Source organism: Corvus cornix, chromosome 15 (genome assembly GCF_000738735.6).
Source record: "Corvus cornix cornix isolate S_Up_H32 chromosome 15, ASM73873v5, whole genome shotgun sequence".
Taxonomy (NCBI): Eukaryota; Metazoa; Chordata; class Aves; order Passeriformes; family Corvidae; genus Corvus; species Corvus cornix.
This window is the reverse complement of record NC_046345.1, coordinates 12,156,886-12,177,961: the sequence shown is the minus strand read 5'-3', so window position 1 is coordinate 12,177,961 and position 21,076 is coordinate 12,156,886. Positions and strand designations below refer to the sequence as shown.

At 52.5% G+C, this 21,076-nt stretch overlaps 1 protein-coding gene across 2 annotated transcripts; it reads right to left on the bottom strand.

Moving 5' to 3' along the window:
* Positions 1-2,005: 2,005 nt before the first annotated feature.
* LOC104694985 (acyl-CoA dehydrogenase family member 11-like) lies at positions 2,006-20,788 on the bottom strand. Of its 2 annotated transcripts, XM_010408521.4 has the most exons (16): positions 20,367-20,788; positions 16,842-17,074; positions 16,136-16,235; positions 14,983-15,100; positions 14,131-14,264; positions 13,872-14,030; positions 13,078-13,172; positions 12,723-12,822; positions 10,672-10,812; positions 10,264-10,356; positions 9,768-9,875; positions 7,811-7,909; positions 4,257-4,428; positions 3,482-3,548; positions 3,063-3,202; positions 2,006-2,706 (listed from the first exon to the last, which is right to left on the bottom strand). In XM_010408521.4, the coding sequence occupies exons 1-15, from the start codon at positions 20,658-20,660 to the stop codon at positions 3,091-3,093; spliced, it is 2,025 nt and encodes a 674-aa protein (XP_010406823.3). In that variant the 5' UTR covers positions 20,661-20,788; the 3' UTR covers positions 2,006-2,706; positions 3,063-3,090. The 2 variants fall into 2 exon arrangements, with proteins under 2 accessions (XP_010406823.3, XP_010406824.3); XM_010408522.4 differs by lacking the exon at positions 7,811-7,909 and having other exon boundaries at positions 20,367-20,781.
* Between the last annotated feature and the right edge of the window lie 288 nt (positions 20,789-21,076).

Below are 21,076 nucleotides of genomic sequence, written 5' to 3'. Positions count from 1 at the left end.
AGCTCCTCTCATACCTGAGTTTCTCCTGAGTGCTTTCTCAGGAGCTCATTGTCCTGCAGACGTCACAAGCCCCAGACAGGGCACTGCTGGGTGTGGCTCTCTGCCCCTGGCAGAGGGATCGGAGAAGTTCGGAACTTCCCCGCGGTGCAGAAGGGCTCCTGTCAAAGGGCAGCAGCTCTGCCAGAGGAGGGCACGGCTGGAGGTGTCAAAGCCCATTTCCCCCGATCAATTCTTCCTAAGGAGCCTCCTTCCCTCTTTTCTTTGTCCCAGCTCCCGGACGGGCCATGAGCCTGTCAGGACAGCGGCGCTGCTGTCTCGATAAGCGGCTTCAGTGCTGCCCCTGGGCTGTAGGACAACCTCCGGAGGCAGAGGGGATCTTGGGATCTCACAAACAGCGTTAGAAATCACTGGGAACTCAGTGCGATACCAACAGGGCCCCTCCTCCCTGACAGGGAAGAGGGAAGGTGGCACTGGAGTCACTGGACAGGAGGGCTCGGGGATGTCACCCTGGGAGGGCTCAGTTCTCAGAGCTGGGCACAGGTGGGTGTGATGGTGGCAGGTGTAGGGTGGAAACCAACAGCTCTGGTGGGGAGGGAAGGGGAAAGAAGGGGAAGGAGGTGTTTGGGAACTGCTCCACCCCCTGGGAAGGGCTGTAGGGGTGGGATGGAGCCTGCCCTGCGAGAACTTTTGAGGTGTTGGAGGCTGCAAGGGGCGATAACCACGTGCAGGAAGCTGAGCGGGTTCAGGGCCTGTTGAACAGATGGATCCTGGAATTATCCAGGACAAGGTTTGGAGCCAGCACTGAGCAGAGGGCAGCTCTGCCAGGTGCAGGACTGGCCCAGGTGTCCCACAGTCCTTCGAGCTGTCCATCCCTTCCCACAATGCAGCCATTGTTGCATTTTGGGATTTCAGCTCACCGTTCTTTGACATTTCATAAATGCTGCTAAAGTTTCACTTTATTATTTAAAAAATCTGGGTTTTAAATTGATTTCCCACAGCTCTGTCACGAAATGATTTTTAGACCTCACAGTGGCAGCAGGTGATGGGTTTGATTGTCCTCTTTTTGGGTGGGATTTGTATTAAAATGACATCTGAAGTCTCAATTACTTACCTGAAGCACATGAAATGTTTGAACCCATGCAAAGCTCTGAGGGCAGAGCTGTTCAGCAACACTGGAAGTGTCAGACCCTCGTGTGTGTTAACAGCCTTTCTTCTGCTGTAGCCTCAGAGTGAATATTTAGATCTTAATAAATTTGTCATTTTCCTACACAGTGATGAATTCACAGTCCCTTGTTCTCTGTGTTGGTGCATCTGCAGAGCTCCCAGTTTGAGGGGCTTATTTTTAGGCAGATTATAGCTCATATATGAGGAAAAAAGTAATCCTGATGTTCAGAAATGTAAAATTGGCTGGGAAGAAGGAAAGCCTGGATTGGCAGCAGTTGGATGGAGATGAGCCCTTAGGGAGAGCAGGGGATCCAGGGGTTGATAGCTCTGCAACCACTTCCAGCACAAGGACCTTCCCTCCTGGGTCACATCCACCTCCTGCTGTTGGACCCACGGGCACATCTGCTGGTGGATGTTGCTGCCATCATCACTCGGAGCCACACGTTGCTCCCTCACTTTCCGTTCTCCTGAGTTTTATGGGGCACAGCAGCTCCTGCGCATGGACACCTGTGAGATCTCTGACACCAAACTGCAGGGACAGAGCCTGGTGCCAGGACACAGGGAATGGCTTCCCAGTGCCAGAGGGCAGGGCTGGATGGGATATTGGGAAGGAATTGTTGCCTGGGAGGGTGGGCAGGCCCTGGCACAGGGTGCCCAGAGCAGCTGGGGCTGCCCCTGGATCCCTGGCAGTGCCCAAGGCCAGGCTGGACATTGGGGCTTGGAGCAGCCTGGGACAGTGGGAGGTGTCCCTGCCCAGGGCAGGGGGTGGGATGGGATGGGATGGGATGGGCTTTAAGATCCCTTCCATCCCAACCCATTCTATGGCTCTGTGATTCTGTGATGTAGGAGATTTTTCAAACCCAAACACTCTTTATTCCCTGCAATGCACAGACAACAGAAGCCCTTTGGTCCTGGGGCTGGTTCACGGCATTTGTTTGATTCCAGGGAAGCTCTTCTTGGCTCAGCCTGTGATCTCTGTGCCAGGACACAGGGAGCCCATGGAGCCTCGGGATTGCTCCACTCTGCTCCTCCCTGGAGCCACCGTTTGTGTCCTCGTGGCTCTGCCAGCTTTGAAACTCTGGACAACTCCAATCTCAGCAAACAGCTCCTTCCCCCTCTTCCCACTCAGTGTCTGGCTGCTGTAGCATTTCCCAGCTATAAATTCCATCTGTCTTTGGTCTATTAGTGCTTTTCTTCTGCTATTAGCAACTTCTTAATTAAAAACTTGTGGCCAGCAGGGCAATACCAAGCTGGTTGACTGATGGGCTGAGGGGGAGGAGGAGCACACAGCCAGTGCTTAGGTGGAGAATTACTGGATTTCAATCCAAAACTTCTGTAGAATTTATGGCAGGATGGATTGCAGCATCATTAGGACACGTGCATAGGGAATTAATCAACTTTCTGGAGGCCAGAGAGAATACAAATCCCTTTTTTTTCAGAAAGCAGCAGTTCCTGAGGAGGTCAATGTGGTCCACAGCCACGGTGGGTGGAAACGGCAAACACCATCCAGGGCAGGTGCAGGGGTGAAGTCCGTGGTCAGCACTAGAAAGCAGGAAAAATGGTGGTTTTCGTATTTAATCAGCTTCAGAAATTTTTCAGTTGGATTTTGGTTGATTTTCTTCAAAAAGAAGAGGGTTGGCACTTGAAGAGCTGCTGCTTCTGGATTTTGTCACTGGGGCTTTGCCTAAAGCACTGAGAGAACATTCCAGTACCTTGGAGCGACTCTCAGGACTGTGTCTGCGTTAGGAAACCTCAAACCTGCAGATTTCAGCCCGGGGCAGGTGGGGGTCACTCCTAAAGGATTTGGTCTGGCCCCTTGTGGAACGGGATATTCCACAGCACCTTGAATTTGCAGCTACCTGAGGATTTTGGAGGTTTTGTTTTGGATTGCAACCCACCTCGTGTCCGTGCTGGGGCTGCGGGCGCTCAGAGCCGGCTGCTCCCGAACACCAGGGCGCTGTCCTGGAGCGCTGCCCCGCCCCGGTAGCTGCCCCTCCCTGACTCCACGGCCACCGGACACAGCTCCTGGTTGCACCACCTGGATGGACAGAAGGATGGGCTGTGCCAGCCCGGCCACACACACGGGGCTGGTGCCAACCTGAGCCGTGCCCAGGTGCGATCCCGCCCATCAGTGCGGGAATGCAAATCTCCCGAGCAGGGAAAAGCCCCGGGGCTGAGAGCAGCCACTGCTGGTTCCCAGCGGTGCTCGTGGGTCTGGCCGTGGCCAGGAGTTGGATCACTCCGGAGGCAGAGCAAAGCCTCTGACACTGCCCATGGAATCATCCAGAACGGCCAGGGTGGGCAGGGCTGTGCCTACCTCAGGGCAGCGCAGACGTCTGTGGAGGAAGCGTCAGGCCGAGCTGCGTGTTCCATTAAAAGAGCTCCTGTGGGGGAGTAGGAGGTGTCAGTATTCCCAGGCTCCTGCCAGAACAGCCCAGGGCTCAGGAAAAAAGGACGGTGGTCACTTCTCAGCAGTGCTTGAAGGCTGAGCTGCTTCAGCATGAAAGGTGGGGACTGAGCTCCACCCTTGACCCAGGTGTGAATCAGGTGTCTACAGCTGATTCCCAGCCCCTTCCTGGTCTGAAATCCATCAGCACAAGGCTGTGGAGCAGCTGGAGCCAGTCCAGAGGAGGCCACGGAGCTGCTCCAAGGGCTGGAGCCCCTCTGCTCTGGAGCCAGGCTGGGAGAGCTGGGGGGGCTCACCTGGAGAGGAGAAGGCTCCAGGGAGAGCTCAGAGCCCCTTGCAGGGCCTAAAGGGGCTCCAGGAGAGCTGGAGAGGGACTGGGGACAAGGCATGGAGGGACAGGACACAGGGAATGGCTTCCCAGTGCCAGAGGGCAGGGCTGGATGGGATATTGGGAAGGAATTGTTCCCTGGGAGGGTGGGCAGGCCCTGGCACAGGGTGCCCTGAGCAGCTGTGGCTGCCCCTGGATCCCTGGCAGTGCCCAAGGCCAGGCTGGACATTGGGGCTTGGAGCAGCCTGGGACAGTGGGAGGTGTCCCTGCCCATGGCAGGGGTGGCACTGGATGAGCTTTAAGGTCCCTTTCCACCCAGACCATTCCATGGTTCTGTGATTCCTGTCTTTGCCCTGCCTGTGTAGATCCGTGCCAGGCTGTAGGAGAAGTCCCTGGCTGCCAGCTCCATGGTCAGTGCCTGCTCTGAGCCCGCAGCTGCCATGAACTCTTGGAGGCTCCCGATGGCTTCCCGTGTCCGCTGCACGCCTGGGGCCAGTTCCTTAGTGCCTGAAGCCAGTTCCAGCTTTTTCTGCAGAGAGAACAACCACAGGAGAAATTCCAGTGTATCTGCTTTGTGCCAGGAAGGGGCTGCTGGGACCCTGGGCGCACCCGGCTGCTGGCAACAAGCTCAGCTGCAGGTGGCTGTCCCTGGCACGGGTGGAGCAGCCAGGGAAGGGGATGTGCCCAAAAGGACGCTCCCAGCCTTGCCTTGGGGATGGAGAATCCCTGTGAGCAGAGCCAGCATGTTGCTGTTTCCATTCTGGCTTCCCAGCTGCACGTGGGGATCAGCTCTCATCCCCCGATTCTCTCCAACTCCATACCTGTATATCAGGGTCTAATTCTCCCAGGGTTATATTATTACCTGCACAAATATGCTCAAGCTGTGTCCAGGCAGGAAAATTCATATTTAAGGGAGCTTTCCTCTGTAAATTGTGTCAGTGGGAAAGGTCCCAGGACAAGAGGAAATGGCTTCAAGCTCCACTGAGAGAGGTCCAGGTTGGATATTTGAGAAAATTTCTTCATTGAAAGGGTGGCCAGGCACTGTCACAGCTCCAGGGCAGTGGTGGATCCCCATCCCTGGGGGGATTTAACAGCCCTGTGGATGTGGCACTTGGGGATGTGGGTCAGTGGTGGCCTTGGCAGTGCTGGGGAATGGTTGGACTTAATCCCAGAGGGCTTTTCCAACCTAAAGGATTCTGTGATTCTGATGGACACTGGCCATTTAACTGTGCCAACAGCACTGCCTGAAAGCTCCCCTGGCTGAGCCAAGCTGCTGTTCTGCCACATCCCAAATCCCTTGTGAAAGCACCAGGGATACTCTGCCGAGAGAGTCTGGAATTGTTGTTCTTTGGGCACGGCCTTCCCGTGCTGTTCATCTGTGTCTCCTGTGTATTCCCTGGTAGGAGGGATGGGACAGTGCCTGTGTTTGCGGGTGGCCCTGCCTCGTGGGCTGTGGTCCCATCTTTCCTCACTCAAACCCCTCTCTCTGCAGCAGGACTGAGGGATCAGCTTGGAGAGCATCCCCAAAGGCTGGATGGGAGCAGCACAGCGCGTGGTGGAAGGTGCTGCTCATTAATTAGCTTCATCAATAACCTGCAGACGAGACTGAAGCCTGTGAGCAGCAGCTACACAGAAGGAATACTTTATGTTTCTAAGGCTTTCTGTGCTGAGGTGATCCCGCAGCTCCTCTTGCTGGACCAGAAAATCCATCTGGGCTGGGCTGAGCTCAGGTTTGTTCTGTGTTCTCCGATTGCTCAGACCCCAAACTTCCACACTTCCACACTTCCCAGTGCTGCTGTTCTGGGTTCCAGGGGCAGAAACACCCCCAGCATGTGCTGATCAAATACAAAAACAACTCTGGTGCCAACATAAAGCCCATAAAGCTCCAAGCCCACAGAATACTAATGAGGTGTTCCAAAGTAGCTCGGAGGTTGTTGCTAACGAGGATCACGGATCCCAAAGGCATCACCGTATTCCCACAGTCTGGGTGGAGCCAGCACGGCACCAGCCGAGCACGGGGACGACGTGCACTGCTTGTGGCTGGGACATGGACATGCTGTCACAGCTGGAAGGTTTGAACACCTGGGAATATGGATCAGGAATGTAAGAGCATCATTTATCCTTAAGGGATAAAAAAGACCTTCTACTGTCTTTGCTCACCAATAATTTACTTTTTTCTTTGGTTCCAATTGCACTTATTCCTTTCCTAACCAAAAGCCCTGGATCTCCTGGAAGGTTTTTCCATGCCCTCTCTGCACTTGGGATGGAGAGGCTGGAAGCTGCTCCAGGGCAATGCTTGAGGCAGGAGCAGCTCCTCTTCTCTCCTGGCTGCTCTGCTGCAGCTCTGGGGGGAGGCACACAGAGCATCACTGCCCCATTATTGCCTGAAACAATCAGCAAAGGAGCTTCAGAGCTCCAGTAGTTCTGATTCCCTCTGTTTTCATGGAGGAATTTTAAGATGCTGCTTGTTTGTTTGCTCTCACTGGCTCCCAAGCAATGCGGTCAGAGTGGTTTTTACTTACAAGATTAATCATGAGTATCTAAAAATACAGTGACAGGAGGAACATCCCAAACAGGGCTAAAAGCACAATTTCGTGTCAATGCTTGGAGTGAACACACGGCCCCACATCAATAACCTCGATTTGTTTCCTGCTGTTTGGAAATTGGGGTTGTGGTCTGAAAAGGACCTGAAAACACTGTCACGTGTCTGAGATTGCAGGGCTGATTTACAGCCTGAATTACAGCCCTACACAGAAATTCTTGAGGCAAGAGTTGATTCTGAGCCCTGCACGACACATGCGGGGTTGCTGCTGAGATCTTGTCCTGGGATGTGCCCAAATTTCACCTGAAGTGACTCAAATGCAATAATCAACAAACTTCCCAGGCCTATTTTAGAGGCACTTTTCAGATTGTAATTGAATTTGAAAGTACACCCAGGGCTCTGGCTCAAAATTCCAGCTAATAAAATTTTAGTACAACATGAACTGACTGGCCCTGAGCAGTATCCACCTGAAATTCTCACCACAGCAGAGCCGGAAGTCAGGATGTGTCCTGGGCTGATCCCAAACCATGGGCAGAAGGGGAGGGGGGATTCTGCCCTCCTGCCCTGCTCAGGTGAAACCCCACCTGCAGAGCTGCCCCAGCCCTGGGGCCAGCACAGGAAGCACCTGGAGCTGCTGGAGGAGTCCAGAGGAGGCCACGGAGCTGCTCCAAGGGCTGGAGCCCCTCTGCTCTGGAGACCCAGGCTGGGAGAGCTGGGGGGGCTCACCTGGAGAGGAGAAGGCTCCAGGGAGAGCTCAGAGCCCCTTGCAGGGCCTAAAGGGGCTCCAGGAGAGCTGGAGAGGGACTGGGGACAAGGCATGGAGGGACAGGACACAGGGAATGGCTTCCCAGTGCCAGAGGGCAGGGCTGGATGGGATATTGGGAAGGAATTGTTCCCTGGGAGGGTGGGCAGGCCCTGGCACAGGGTGCCCAGAGCAGCTGTGGCTGCCCCTGGATCCCTGGCAGTGGCCAAGGCCAGGCTGGACATTGGGGCTTGGAGCAGCCTGGGACAGTGGGAGGTGTCCCTGGCCATGGCAGGGGGTGGGAATGGGGTGAGTTTTTAGGTCCCTTCCAACTCAAACCCATGGCTCCATCCGTGTCTCTCACACTCGCTCTTCTCCCCAGGATTTCCAGACTAATGACCTCTAGACAAGGTGGTTTGTCACAAACTCACCTGTGGATTAAAAACCCTAAATATCCAGCTTCTCATAATCACAGTGTGCAAGGATGGGGAAGTTCTCTCTATTTCCCTTCTCCTGAGGATAATTACAACCCTTGGTTCCTGCTCCTGACCCCAGCCCCAGCAGCACTGGGTATCTCACCATCAGCAGAGACAACTGACACAGGAAAGAAGCAAGAGAAGGAGTTACCCTTGCGATGACCTTCAGAGAAGCAAGTGCTGCACAGGTACTAATGCTGCTTTCTGCAAAGCACTCTGACAATGGGCACCAGTCCTGCACACTGAGAACCTTGATGGACAAACATAAAATAAATTGTACTCGGTTTGTGTGCATCAATAAAAAGGAAAGGGATTGGAGCAGTAAAACCCCTTTATGATGGATTAAATTATTTCCTCACTAGACAGGATTGGGAGGGATGTTTCAAAATGAGCCAGACTCACAGACTGAAAGAATTTGGACACCTGGAGCTCAGAAAGATGTTGTTTATCACCTGTGAGTGAAAACCTGATTCTGGTATAGAAACTCAAGCACATTCCTGCAGAACTCTGCAGACAGAAATCCCTCCCAGGCTGCCTTTCCGGCACCTGGCTGCCCCAGGCATAAAGGAAAAGCTGAAATTGGCCAGGTCTGATCTCTTCTATCCAGAATTGGAGCATCCACACTGCTCTGAGCCCAACCCAGCCACTTTCCTTGGAAATGCAGCAGCCTCAGTGTGACACGGCCAGTAAAGGCAGTGGCATTACTGGAATTTGGAAACCTTGAAGGTAGCGCCCACCCCCCTCCAGCCTCACCCACAGCGTGATTGATGGGAGCACTGAGGAGCTCATTAATTAATGAATCTCAGTACTCGTGTTACTGCTCTGCAGGTCCCTGCTCTGCATCACCACGCTGTGCTCCCGAATGCTTCCCTGATTATCCCGTTGTTGAGCTGCAGCAGGGAGGTGCTCCAGGGTGCAGCACAGCACCTTTGTGGGGTTTTTGTTTAAATTATTACTACTGTGGAGGCTGCTTCTTCCCAAATTACTTTAGAGCCTACCCCCAGCTCCTTTACTTCCCCCTGCAGTGTCAGCCTAAGCTGCTGTTTGCCAACAGCTGGATTTGCCCTCAGCAGGTGTGCTCAGTCCTGCCCCTGAGCAGATTTGGTTTCTTGTTTGGTGGCCAAATTGTTTGAGGTATTTCTCCCTTCTCAAAAGTTGTCAGAGAGGATGGCAAGGGAACCCTTGTCCCTGGGGATCAGAGAGGTGCTGCGTACAGAGCACAGCTGAGCTGGGGGGGTGAGATGGGACAGAAGTTGCCAACTGCAGCCATTGGGAGAACTACTCAGGCTCTGGAAAGCTCTGTCCAGTTCCCAGTGCTGCAGGAGAGCAGTGTCCCAGACCCTTCCTTTCTCACAGGGTCTGAGTGGGAAGGTGAAGGCTGCACACAATCAAATCCAGCACTCCAAATGCCCAGGGTTCCCCTGCTGTGCCTGGGCTAATGAAATCGGGATTGCTGTGTCTGGATTATTAATAATGTCTCCTCTGAGACAACACCCTCTGATCCTGCCTCCTGGGCTGCTCCTGTCTCCTTTTTTGGGACACACCAAGCCAGGTGATGCTCCTTCACCTTCATAAAACACTGAGCTGCTTCTAACTCCTGTCACCTGAGCAGCTTTAAAAGTAGCGCCAAAGAACAGCAAATCCAAAGAGGCAGCAATGGAATTCCTTTGGCTCTTTCCATCTTTTCAGGGAATAAAAATAGAAAGTCATAATGCAGTAATAGCCCTAGTGAGGTTCAATATTCAGCAGTCCTGTGGTGATTTTCCAGTTAAGAAACAAAACCGCAAAATTATTTTGGATTCAGGAAGGTGAGTCACGTTAAAAATATACTTATTTTGGTACCTGTCATGAGGAACTCTACAGTGCCAAGCTCCTCACTGCTGAGCTGAAAGTATCTGACCACAAGGATCCCAGGATGAGCACTGCCTGCATCCTGCTTTAGGAAGAGCTATTTAAGGAGCAGAATTGTAAGACACCGTTGGAATACTTGTCTAAAGCTTTCAATTTGGGCCTATTCCCTGCCAGTTTCAGGCAGGTGCATAAACCCCAAACCAGGCTCTGCCAAGGTGTGTGAATCAGGCTGAGCAGGGCTGCAGGTGTGGGCTCACCTGCACTGTGGACAGGAACGCAGCCATCACCTGCCCCTGGCTCTTGGTGAGGGATCGCAGCACATCCAGGGACAGGATATTTGTTGTCCCCTCCCATATGGACAGCACCTGTGGGGAAGAGGAGACTGTGGAAGAGCATGAGGGAGCCTTTGGAGTGACAGCAGCAAGGAAGGGGAGTGTGAGGGAACAAAGACACACAGCAGAAGTGAGGGATATCAAGGATATCTCCAGAGATATCTTGTCTCACAACAAGTGGAAGGGAGCAGTAGAGCCCAGCTCCATTGCTGTGCTAGGGAACAACCTCAGCACCAGGAACACATCCTGTCCCTCCCTGGGGGTGACTGGGCTCAGCAGGAAGGCAGTGAGGGAGGAGCTGCCACACCTGAAGTGAGCCCAGGAGGGCTGTGTTCTCCCTTGAGTGTGTCTTTAGCACGGAACCAGAGTGCTGTGCAGGGGACTTGATGACACACAGGACCTTCTCCTGCCACTCTCTTACCAGAGTATCCCGGAGCATGACTGGCAAGCCTGTGTCCTCCATGTAACCTTGGCCTCCAAAACTCTCCATCGCCTCAACAGCCACAGCAGAAGCCTGCAAAATGCAGAGAGCTGGTATGATCCACAGTGTCTGAGGGGAAAATCCAACCTCTCACACCACATAACAGCTCCTGCTGGGATGGGCTGACTGGGTCCTGCTCATCTCCTGAGGCAGGCTGGTCATTACCTGCAGGAGGAGCAGCTGGAGAATGAAGCCCGAGTGACACTGACAGGACCTGCAGGAGCAGCAGCCTCCAGAGCAGGAACTGCTGCAGGTACCCCCTGCCCTCACTGCTGTGTCACACACTCCTCTTCCCAGCTCTGTGGTTGCCAACATTCCACACTCTGGGCTAATCCATGTGTTCCATACCTGCTTCCCTGTGTACAGTTTGGCAACTGGGATGAGCAGCCTCAGGAGCAGCTGGTCCTGCTCACTCGCCAGGTTGGTTTCAGCCAGGCCCAGCAGGCGAACGATCTCCATAAGCAGCAGAAACGCCCCTCTCACCTGCACCTGTGAGCAGAGAACAGGGGGATTCACTGGCTGGGATCCTGGACTCTGCTGATTCCAGGATTCCATGCATGAGATTGCCTCCAGGGTAAAATGCCACCCCTGCCTGCTCAGACCCACAGCTTCAGAGACAGAGACCTCTGAGCAGCCAAGGCACAAAGTATGGAATATTAAAGGTTCTCTGCCACTCTTGGACACTGTGATGTAGTAGAGGAAAGGGGCAATGCATTTCATCAGGCCTACCTGAGCCTTAACAAAGCTCCTAAAAGGCATCCAGGCCACAAATCCACATCCTTTCAAAAGGTAAGGGATGTGAGATGATGGTCAGCCTCTGAGAACCAGGAGCTGCAAGGCCTGTGACAGATTTCTTCCTGAGCAGCTTACTACCCTGGCAAGTTTTGATTTGGGAAGCATCAGGATATGGAGCTCTGTGTTGTGGGACTATGTAGGATCTGCCCTTTCTTTCAGAGGGGGAGTTCTGGCTACAGACAAGGAGATGCTGGAGCTTGAAGTGATGTTTGACAGATGTTGACTGCCTTCCCCCACCTTGCAAGAGAATTTTTAAATACTGTTTACAGCCCATCTCCTGGTGCAGGAGCTCCCAGGGAAGTTGGATGAGTCTGTACCAGTCTGTTGGGGTTTTAGTTTAGTTTTAGTTTTTTTCCTGTTAAAGGAATTTTCTCCCATAGGCATGTTGCTAGGGGACAAATAGCTGTCCTTAAGAAAGACAAAAAGCGGGGTGGGGCGGGCCTGGCTACTCCTTTGTCTACACCTGGGTGTGGGGTCAGTTCGCTCTGAGCGTCCGGAGAGAGGAGCTGCAGAGAAAGGAGCTGCGGGTTCCTCGTCTCGGCCGTTTTTTTTTCTTTTTCTGCTGGAAACAACGCTGGGATCCCAAAGCCGTTTTCCCTGCCCTGCTGGAGGCCGGGCTGTGGCTGCCCTGCCCCACTGCTGCTTCGAGCTTTCGCTACGCTGTAGCCCTGCTCGCCCTGCCTGCCTGGGCCTCCGTGGGTTTTTCCCATCTGGATACATCTCGTCTGCCACCCGGGATTTGCGTTCGTCCCTGCCGCTCCAGCCTGCCATTCTAGCCTGCCGTTCCAGCCTGCTGTTCCTGAGAGTCCGGGATCGGCTGCCCAGGGGTTTGTGAAGCCTTTGTTCCATCCCTTCCCGGGATCCCGGGGCACCGGTGCCGCGTGCTCCCCGAGCTCGCTCCGGAGCGCCCCCTGCAGCCGCGGGGGAACCATCGCACCTGCCCTGCTCACCGGGAGCCGCCAGCGCCCCTGCCGGCTGCGAGCGGAACTGCACCCGAGGGGAAAGGGCCCGGCAGCCGAGAAGGCTGGGGCTGGGTTTGTGATTGTTTGCTGTTACTGCCATAGTTATTGTTGTTTGTTTGACTGGTTATATATATAATAGTAAAGAACTGTTCTTCCTATTTCCCACATCTTTGCCTAAAGGTCCTTGATTTTTCAAAATTATAATAACTCAGAGGGAAAGGGGTTATATCTGCCACTTCAAGGGAGGCTTCTGCCTTCCTTAGCAGACACCTGTCTTTCGAAACCAAGACACAGTCTTGGACAAGAGTCTGGTAACTGCAGTTCAGGTGACTGTGGTGTCAGGCCTGGATTCTGAGGCCAACACCCAACTTCAGAGGTCATGGCTTCTCACAGCAGGGGCACTCCTTTCACTCAGAGGAACTCCCAGGTAATTGTTTAGGATAACCTGAGGTCCAGCAGAGGAGTTAGGTCTCTAATCAGACCAAATCCCACTACAGTACAACAATTCCCTTGATGCATTCACCTTGCTGTAGCAGGAATGGCCTCCTACATCTGAATGCAGGCAGGCTGGCTGTGCTCACTAACAGGATCTCTGTCCTCTTTCCTTCCCAACAGGTCCAGCTTGACTCCCAAAAGCCTCACCTCCATTCGTGCTATCGTCTGCATGTGCAGGGGATGGTCCTTGAGAAGCTTCCCGAAGGCCACGCGCTTGCGGGCGTAGTCCCTGCTCAGACTGATCATCCTGGAGGGAACACACACAGGGAACAGTTACACCAGCAACCTCCCACTTCTGAGCATTCCCTTCTAGCCCCACCCCGCAAAGGAGAACCCTGCCCAGCTGTGCCCCACCTTACAGGTCACCCACTCACAGGCCACCCTCCTCCAGCACTGCCGGCTCCAGGCCTGTCCCACAAAGGTGACACTCGAGCACTGCAAAGTCCCCCCTTGTCCTGACCAGCTGCTCCTTCAGCCCTGGGGGAATCCATGCTGTCTTCACCTTCTCATGGAAGCCACTGCACTAATGACATTGTGGATCCGAGTGATGTTCAGCATGTTGGAGATGGCAGCCACTCCACGACCCTCTGCAGAGATCTGCAAGGAATGAGGGCTGACGTGAACCTTTCACATGCCTTGGATGGGGATGGATATGGAAGTGAAAGTGGTGTCAACAGACACATGGACACGGGCTGTCCACTCTGTCCCTGTCTGCCCTCAGGCACTCAGAGACCTGCTTGCTTTAAAATACATCTGTCTCATTTTAGCCAAGTCTGTGGCATGATGTGGCTGCCCCATCACTGGAAGCGTTACAGGCCAGGTTGGATGGGACTTGGAGCAACCTGGTCTAGTGGAAGGTGTCCCTGCCCATGACAAAGGGTGGAACGAGATGAGCTTTAAGGTCCCTTCCAATCGAAACTATTCTGGGACTGTTTCTATGACCAGAGAAGTGGCTTTTGGGAGATGGTGTCAGTATGATCAGTTCTGGTCCCTGCTGCTTGTTCCTACCTGCACACTACACAAACTGTCCCTCAGCTGGCTCAGCAACCTGGATTAAGGAAATGACCAGCCTAAAATAACTTTTTTTTTTTTTTGGTTCTCTCTCATCTTTTCCTGAACTCTTCTCAGCTCTGCCCCACACAAGAGCCCCACTAGTGAATTGTTCTGTGATGTGGACAGCCAAGCCATGGAGGTGGAAGAGAGGAACTTTTTCAGTTGGGATCACTGCTGAAAGCCTCAGGAGTGTGTGCCATGCCAGGGCAGCCTAGTCCCCAGGGCAGGTGAACTCTTACACACCAGCTCTGCTCTGGCTCCTTGCAGCCACAGCTCTGCCGTTGCCATCTGCCTTGTGCCCAGCTTGTCCTTCAGCCTTTGCACCTGGATGCTGTTCAGCTTCCCCTCCTCATCCCGAACCCTCAGGAAGAACAGGGACAGGCCTCTGGACCCCTGAGTACACTGCAAGGCATGCAGAGAGGATGTCATTACAAGGCACCAAGGAAGAAAAAGAATGCCCCTGCTCCTTCCCCTGGTTCCCCATCCAACAGAGCAGGTTTACCTGTCCTTCAGCATCTGCTATCCTGGCCAGGGTTAATGTCACATCAGAATCAGCTGCTGATGTGAACCACTTAAATCCATACAGACGATAGGTGCCATCCGGCTGCTCCCTGGCCACGGTCTCGGTGCCGTTAGCTGAAAGAGAGGAGAAAAGTTCTTGGTCTTATGGGAATTTCTGTGTCAATTGATGCTGATTTTACAGTGTAAGCAGCAGCTCCTTTAAGTCACTTCTTGCTATGAGATGGAGCATGGGTTAGCTGTTAATCTCTTTCATTGACCCTCGATAAGAAATGCAGTGTGTATAATCCAGTGCCTCCATTTCTTTAGGGGCTACAAAGGATTCTATGGATTTGGGACTCCTGCAGTGATGCACATCTTTCACTTCACAGCTGATCCTTTCACTGCTTCCATGGGAAACCAACTGCAGCTTCATCAGATGCAGGTGACTCCCCTCCCACAGTTCTGCCTCTGCAGCAGAGTTCTGAAGTTCCCTGCCCATTATTAATGTTAGAAGACAAATAACTGATCTTAGTAATAACAAGCATTAGCCAGGAATAAAAGTTGAAGGCCAAAATGTTTCCTCAGTCCCAGCTGAAATGGGCTTATGTGGCTCGAGGTTTAGATTTTAGAGCCAGACATCTGTGGGCTACCTATGCAAGGAGCAGAGCTCTGTGCCTGCCTGCATGTCCTGTGTGCACCAGAGGACAGAGGTTGGCCTTTCCTTGTTATAAAACAGAGCTATGCAGAGGATTTGGATTACTTTTGCTGAAGCTCCCTGGCTTTTTAGGTTCCCCACACCCTTGATTTTCTCAGTTCTCACTGCCACATCTGCTTCCCACCCCAGAGCACGTACCAACATCTGAGCCACCCCTTCGCTCGGTCATCCACTGGCCAGAGGTCCAGAACTTCTCGGGGTCACGGGATGTCAGACGGGAAAAAGCGTTTTTCAGAGATCCAGGAATACCCAGTGACTGTTTGAGGGGAGGGAAAAGAAACTGAGATGATCATAACACAGTAGGTGACATTATACAGCTGCCTTAACTGGTATGTTCGGGGTTCAGACAGGCCAGTCTGGAAGCAGGTGGGTGTCCTGCACTGCAGAGCATCTGCAGGTGCTGCTGAGAGCCTGTGAGCCAGCCCAGGTCCCTCCTGGCTGCTGCAGCACTGTGCAGGCAGAAGGTGCAGACCTGTGTTACAACAGGGAGTGCTGAGCATCCCTATCCCTTTGGATTTCTGGGAGAGAGGTCTCAAACAGCCCATGTGCCAGGTTCAGGTATGCTGGATGTCACCAGCACCCAGAGAACTGCAGGGAAGAGGGAACTGCCTTGTGCTGCTTTAAGTTTTGGTGAATTAAAATGCCCAGGGTTAGCTACCTAAGGGGTATTTTCCTCTGAATCCTATGTACCCACTGAGGCAATACAGAGGGGGTCACTAAGATGCAGAGTCAAATCTTCCAGTTGGTAAAGTCTTGGTGGCTTGGTGAATTTAGGTGTGGATCCACTAGGTATGGATCTGGCCTATTATATCTAACTGCCACTGCACACGAAAATAGGAAAACAAATTATAGTAAAAACATATCACAGACTCATAGAATTAGAGAAAGCTTTGTGTTGGAAGGGGTCTTACAGCTCATCCAGTCCCACCCCCTGCCATGGGCAGGGACACCTTCTACTAGACCAGGTGGCTCCAAGCCCCGTCCAACCTGGCCCTGAACACTTCCACTTGGGACACCTTTCCAGCTACCTGCAGTGCCACAGGTGCCATGTGCAGCAAAGGCCTTACTGAACACAGTGCTGTAAGTGAATCTAAAAGCTGGCGTGGGCACAAAGGCTTTGTCCCTAACGCAGAAAGGCAGTGGGAGACTGAGCTGAGTCACAGAGCAAGGACAGGCTGTGCCCAGAACCAGATGGATCAGTGCTCCTCCATCCTTGGCCAGTGCTCCCATCTCTAACCAGCAGTGCTGGTTAGACATGGGCTGTGCCCTCAGGGACCAGCTGAGCTCATACCTCAATGACTTTGGCTGCCCCATCAGTCATGGCCAGTGGACAGCTGAAACCTCCAGAGGAGCTTGAGAACAAGTACAGTTTGACAGCCTGGTACAGGCGGCTGGGAGAGGGAGAGAGAGAGGGAAAACAGACGGGTTACACAGCAGTGCAACAGCAGGAGGATAAAATAGCTCGACTGGGAAGAGAGGAAAAAATACAGCCAGAACAGGTGAGGATCAGACCACTCATCTCAGAGAGGGCAAAAGCTGTTCCAGCCAGGAGGAGGGAAGAGAAGAAGCAGAGTTTCTCAGTCCCAGTGGGACTGCCAGCACCAGGCCAGCTTGTGCAGCTTTTAACAATAAGAAATGTGGGTCTGTCACCATGGTCTGGAATACAAAAAACCTGCAAGCGAAATCCCACATCTTTAGCTGCATTACAACTAACACACATAAAGCTGGAGTGGTGCAGGGAACTGCCAGGCCCCACAATCAGGAAGGTGACATCAAAGAATATTATGATCAAGTGTGGGCCATTAGTTATGGCTTATCATTGGTGAGCTGGAACATTGCAGTGGACAGACAGAGCTGCTGGGGACAGCAGGAGGTGTGCTGGTGTCCGTGCAGCATCTGCTGCCCATTACACAACCAGCTCAGTCCTGCAAAACGCTGAATAAACCTTGCTAAGAATAACCAGGAAGGCACTGTCATTCCCATTTTCCCCCAGTTACCTCCAGTTGGAGTATCTTCTCTCATAGGCCTCAGCAATCAGCCCCTCTTCTGCCGAAATCTCCTTCATCCTCCTCCATGCCGAGCACGTGTGGATGTGATCCACGCGCCGCCCCCAGGCATCGTACTGCCGGAACACGGGGGGGTTCAGCTCACATTCCCAGCCCAGAGGTTGGATCTTGGTTAGCAGGCGGTTTCCAAACCTCTCCAGGTCCTGATGCACCTCCTCCAGTACCTGTGGAGCAACAAGGAGAGCCCTTCAGCACATCCCAGCCTCAGTCCCAGCTGGAAAGGCAGAGGACTGACCGTGTTGTCCTGTAGTGCCAGTAGTCTCTGGCCACTTGGCCCTTCCATGCATTCCATAACACAGCACGACAGCTCCCTCAGCCTCTGCTGGCACAGCTGTGCTCTGCTGTCACTTTTTCTCTTTTTTCCCTCAAAATCATTTTTCAAGTTACTTTTGGCAGCATGTCTGGATTTCACAAAAGACAGAAGCACTTTAGTGTCAAGGCTGAGAATGACACAGATGCACATGAGCAGGGGGGTTGGACGAGACGGTCTCCAGAGGTCCCTCAGCCTCTCTGTGATTTACTGCTGGAGAAGAATGCCAGGGGAAGGGCTGCCAAAAATTGAATGCCTTCATCTGTATAGGAAAACTTCCACTGGGCTCAGCAGCTACCTGCCTGTCAGATTAGAAAAGGAGGGATGGAGCAATCTTTTCAGCTTCAGCCTGGCACACAACATGTGTAGATTCAAATTCCCACCCTGTACCTAGCTTCCTGAAGGATTCATGTGCCCTTGTTTCTGCTGGTCTTGGCTCACCTGGATGGAGTAATATGTCCATAGTTAATGGAGGGAAAACAGCACTCACAGAGGAGTGATTCATTCCCTACCCCTCAGATCCCTGTTTCAGGGTGAAAGGAATTGCATTTTGCAAGTTCTCTTCAGTGCCTATGACCAAAACCAAGTGAAGTTGCCCAGACTTAAAAAACCCCAATTATAGAGGATTAAAATCAGGCCAGGAGGTCCCAACCTCCAGCACTCTTGGACCTTGTTGGCCTAAACCCATCCAAAACTGTGTTGGGGGTCAAAGAAGGAGCTGATTTGCTTCCATCAGAGGAAGTATTGTTTGCTGTTCTCCGCCTCTCAAGAGATGCTCGTTCCCTCCTCAATAAAATAATGAAGGAGGTGAATGCCATAATTGCTGCACCCAAAATTGTGCAGTTATAAACCCCAGTAACTTGCTGTTGATGAAATACAAACATGGCTTTCCCCCTTCCCTGCCTCCCCCTGTATTGACCTTCCATTAATCTACATTCTGTGTGATTGATTCCTTCCTCACTCTGCCATTCCATACGTGTGATGAGGATCAAACACACACTGTCCAGGTGCCACTCTGGAAGTCTCCCTTCTCAGACCAGCCAGTTTTCCTTCCACTGAGCAGTGAAATAGTGTTAAAAAGCACAAAACAAACCAAAACCAGGGACGAGAGCCTGTCAGCGGCTCCAGCTCATGCCACACCCATGGGTGTGCATCTCCAATCTTTATCATGCGTGACAACAATTTGAAGGTTGTTTCCACAGCACAACCCAGGAATCCAGAGTTCATGGCCTTTGCTGATCCCTGAAGCACAAGAATCTTTGAACTGTTGACCTGGTGGGTTTTTTGTGGGCAGAAGAACCTGAGTCTACCAAATAGATCTCTTGGTTTGAGTTCATACAAGGAACTCACAACAATCCCTTCACTATCAGTCCTATTTCCTAAAAGACCCCAACTGCCTCACCGGGAGCTCATGCCCTGACCACACACAGCCTGACAAACCACTGAATTACCCAAATAAATGTGTTTCTTTCCAAGGTGAAAGAACAAAATCAAAACTCCTACACTTGTGACTGCTGAATGTCACACGCAGCAGCCTGGGTGCTCCAAAGAATGGACACTGGGATGTGGAGATGGCTGAGGCTGCTGGGTGGTCTCATTCGCCCTAATCTGTCCTTTGATGTTCCAAGCATGAAGATATTGGAAATGTGCAAATTATTGCACATTAGGAGTGCAAATAGACATCCTTTATATTATATTTTCAGGGCAGCAAAGCCTGATAGATCCCTCTTCGCAACAACACCCAGAAAAAGCAGGTGCTTAATTCTGTCTTCTCCTTAAATCAACTTCAAACAGAGAAAGAAATTTTTTGTGCCATTTCAAGAAAATTTATGCGTTTGCCATGGAATAGCACAACAGGAATCAGCCTGCATCTTCGGCGGGACACCCAAAGCCTCAGGGGTTGCTGCTGTCCTGGAGAGGAAGATGGAGATCAGGCTCTCAGGGCTACAGGCAGCAGCCCGGACTCTCCTCTCCAGCAGTGAGGCAACACTGCCCCGCTGGGACCGAGTGCAGAAACGAAAGGGAGGCGCTGCTCCCGGTTCTCCGGGAGATTTTGCAGCCACCATTCTCGGTTCGGGGAAGGAGTGGAAGCAGCCTTGTTGTACTGATCCTTTTACTCTCTGGGAGACCTGAGTCATGCTTCTTCCAAAGGGGCAGATTAGGAGCAGGATCTTCATGCTTGCCCAGAGGCATCCTCCTTTCCTGTCCTCTCTTCTGGCAAGAAGGCCACGGTGGTGCTTAGGGAGGCCTCATTCCTCTCTTTTGGGGTGGCTGTGGCAAAAGCAAGCTTCCCATACTGCCACCACACTCTTCCCATGCTGTGTCTGCCAGGCCTCACAGACCTAGAGAGCAAGCAGGGGAAGTGGGAGCCTCACTGAAAGGCAGGTCCCCTCCCCTCTGGTCACCTGGTGGCTTTAGAAGTCGTGGTATTGCTCCTGCTGGAATAAATCATGGAGAGAGGTCACACTCTGCTCCATGAAAACTGGTCCCTGAAAAGTGGGAAGCACTTGTGGCCCTTGGGGTGATGGCAGAGGATATCCAGCGAGGTGAGCCACCTCCTGCCAGGGGTACCTGTAGGACTGGAGCTCACAGCACAGACACCCAGAGCTTGGGGATCTCACCCTCCCACCTGCACCTCTGAAATCCATACAGAGCGTTTCCTGTCTGAAAAATGAACCCAGAAGTGCCACCAACCTGTGCTGAGAACAAGCAAACCCCAAAGGGCCTTCCCACCCTCTTGAGCACTCGGCTGAGAACAGCCCCATTCCCTAGGAATTTTCCTTAAAAGCCCCTCTTTCCCAGGAAAGAGAGGTGGAAGAACACAGAAGAGTTTGGAAGCACCTTAGTTTGTTTCTTCTCTCAGAAATTCCTTTCTCTGCATGACCAGAAAACAAATGCCCACGCTGACAATCCCAAAACAGCATTGCAACACTCAGTCCCAGGAGCCCACTGAGCTGCTTGCTGGGTATGTCCTGGCAGTGTTTGCCACCCCTGCCCTCAAACACAACAAGTTTTAAGGAATGCTGGTAAGTTCCCTCCAGTTAAACACTCAAAGGCACAAAAAGGCTCAGACAAACGTTCACTTCAGCGTCTGAAGCAGTGACTCAGCAGAGTCGTGGTGGGTACACACAGAAACACAAACAGACCTTGGGAGGAAGGTGTGTTTTCAAGTAACTCCGAAGCAAAGTGTCCTCCAAGTACTGGTTCCCAGTCTCAGGCTGCTCTTGGAAGAGGGTCTCCGTTTCTCTCCTTGCAAGGGGCACTTCCAGATCTTCTAACACTTGTTGTTCCTGCATGCTGGCCTGTTGCTCCTGCCCCACGGTCGTGCTGATTCCTTTAATACTCAGCATTTGGCACCTCTCCCGAGGCAGAAAGTGACCTGATTGCCTCAACTTGCAGGCGGCACTGGATCTCCGCCAGGGCAAGCGACAGAGAAACATGATCCAGCAAAACCCTGGCTCTCACCTGCAGACCCTTCCTCACCCGACAGCAGCACCAGTCCTGGTTTGTGTGAGTGTTGTGAAGTTATTCTTGAAAAATCTATGAAGTTTTCTCTCCTCCCTCAGGGAGGAGCTTTCCAGCAGCTGCTGTCAACTGAACTAGGGAAAAGGTCTTTGGAAAGTGATCAGAAAATGGCCTGGAAAAACACAAGTACTCAGGAAACACAGTGTTCTCCCCTATCAGCTGGGCAAACTATCATAACCGGACGGACTGGCATTTCTAGGGCTAGGAAACTGGGAAGGGAGGGGTGTGCTCTCACCAGCGTCCCCCTGAATTGCTTGGAAAGGTAATTGCTTGGAGTAGAGATGAAAAGGAAAAAATATGTTTCCTTATCTGAAGGATAACAAATTACCTG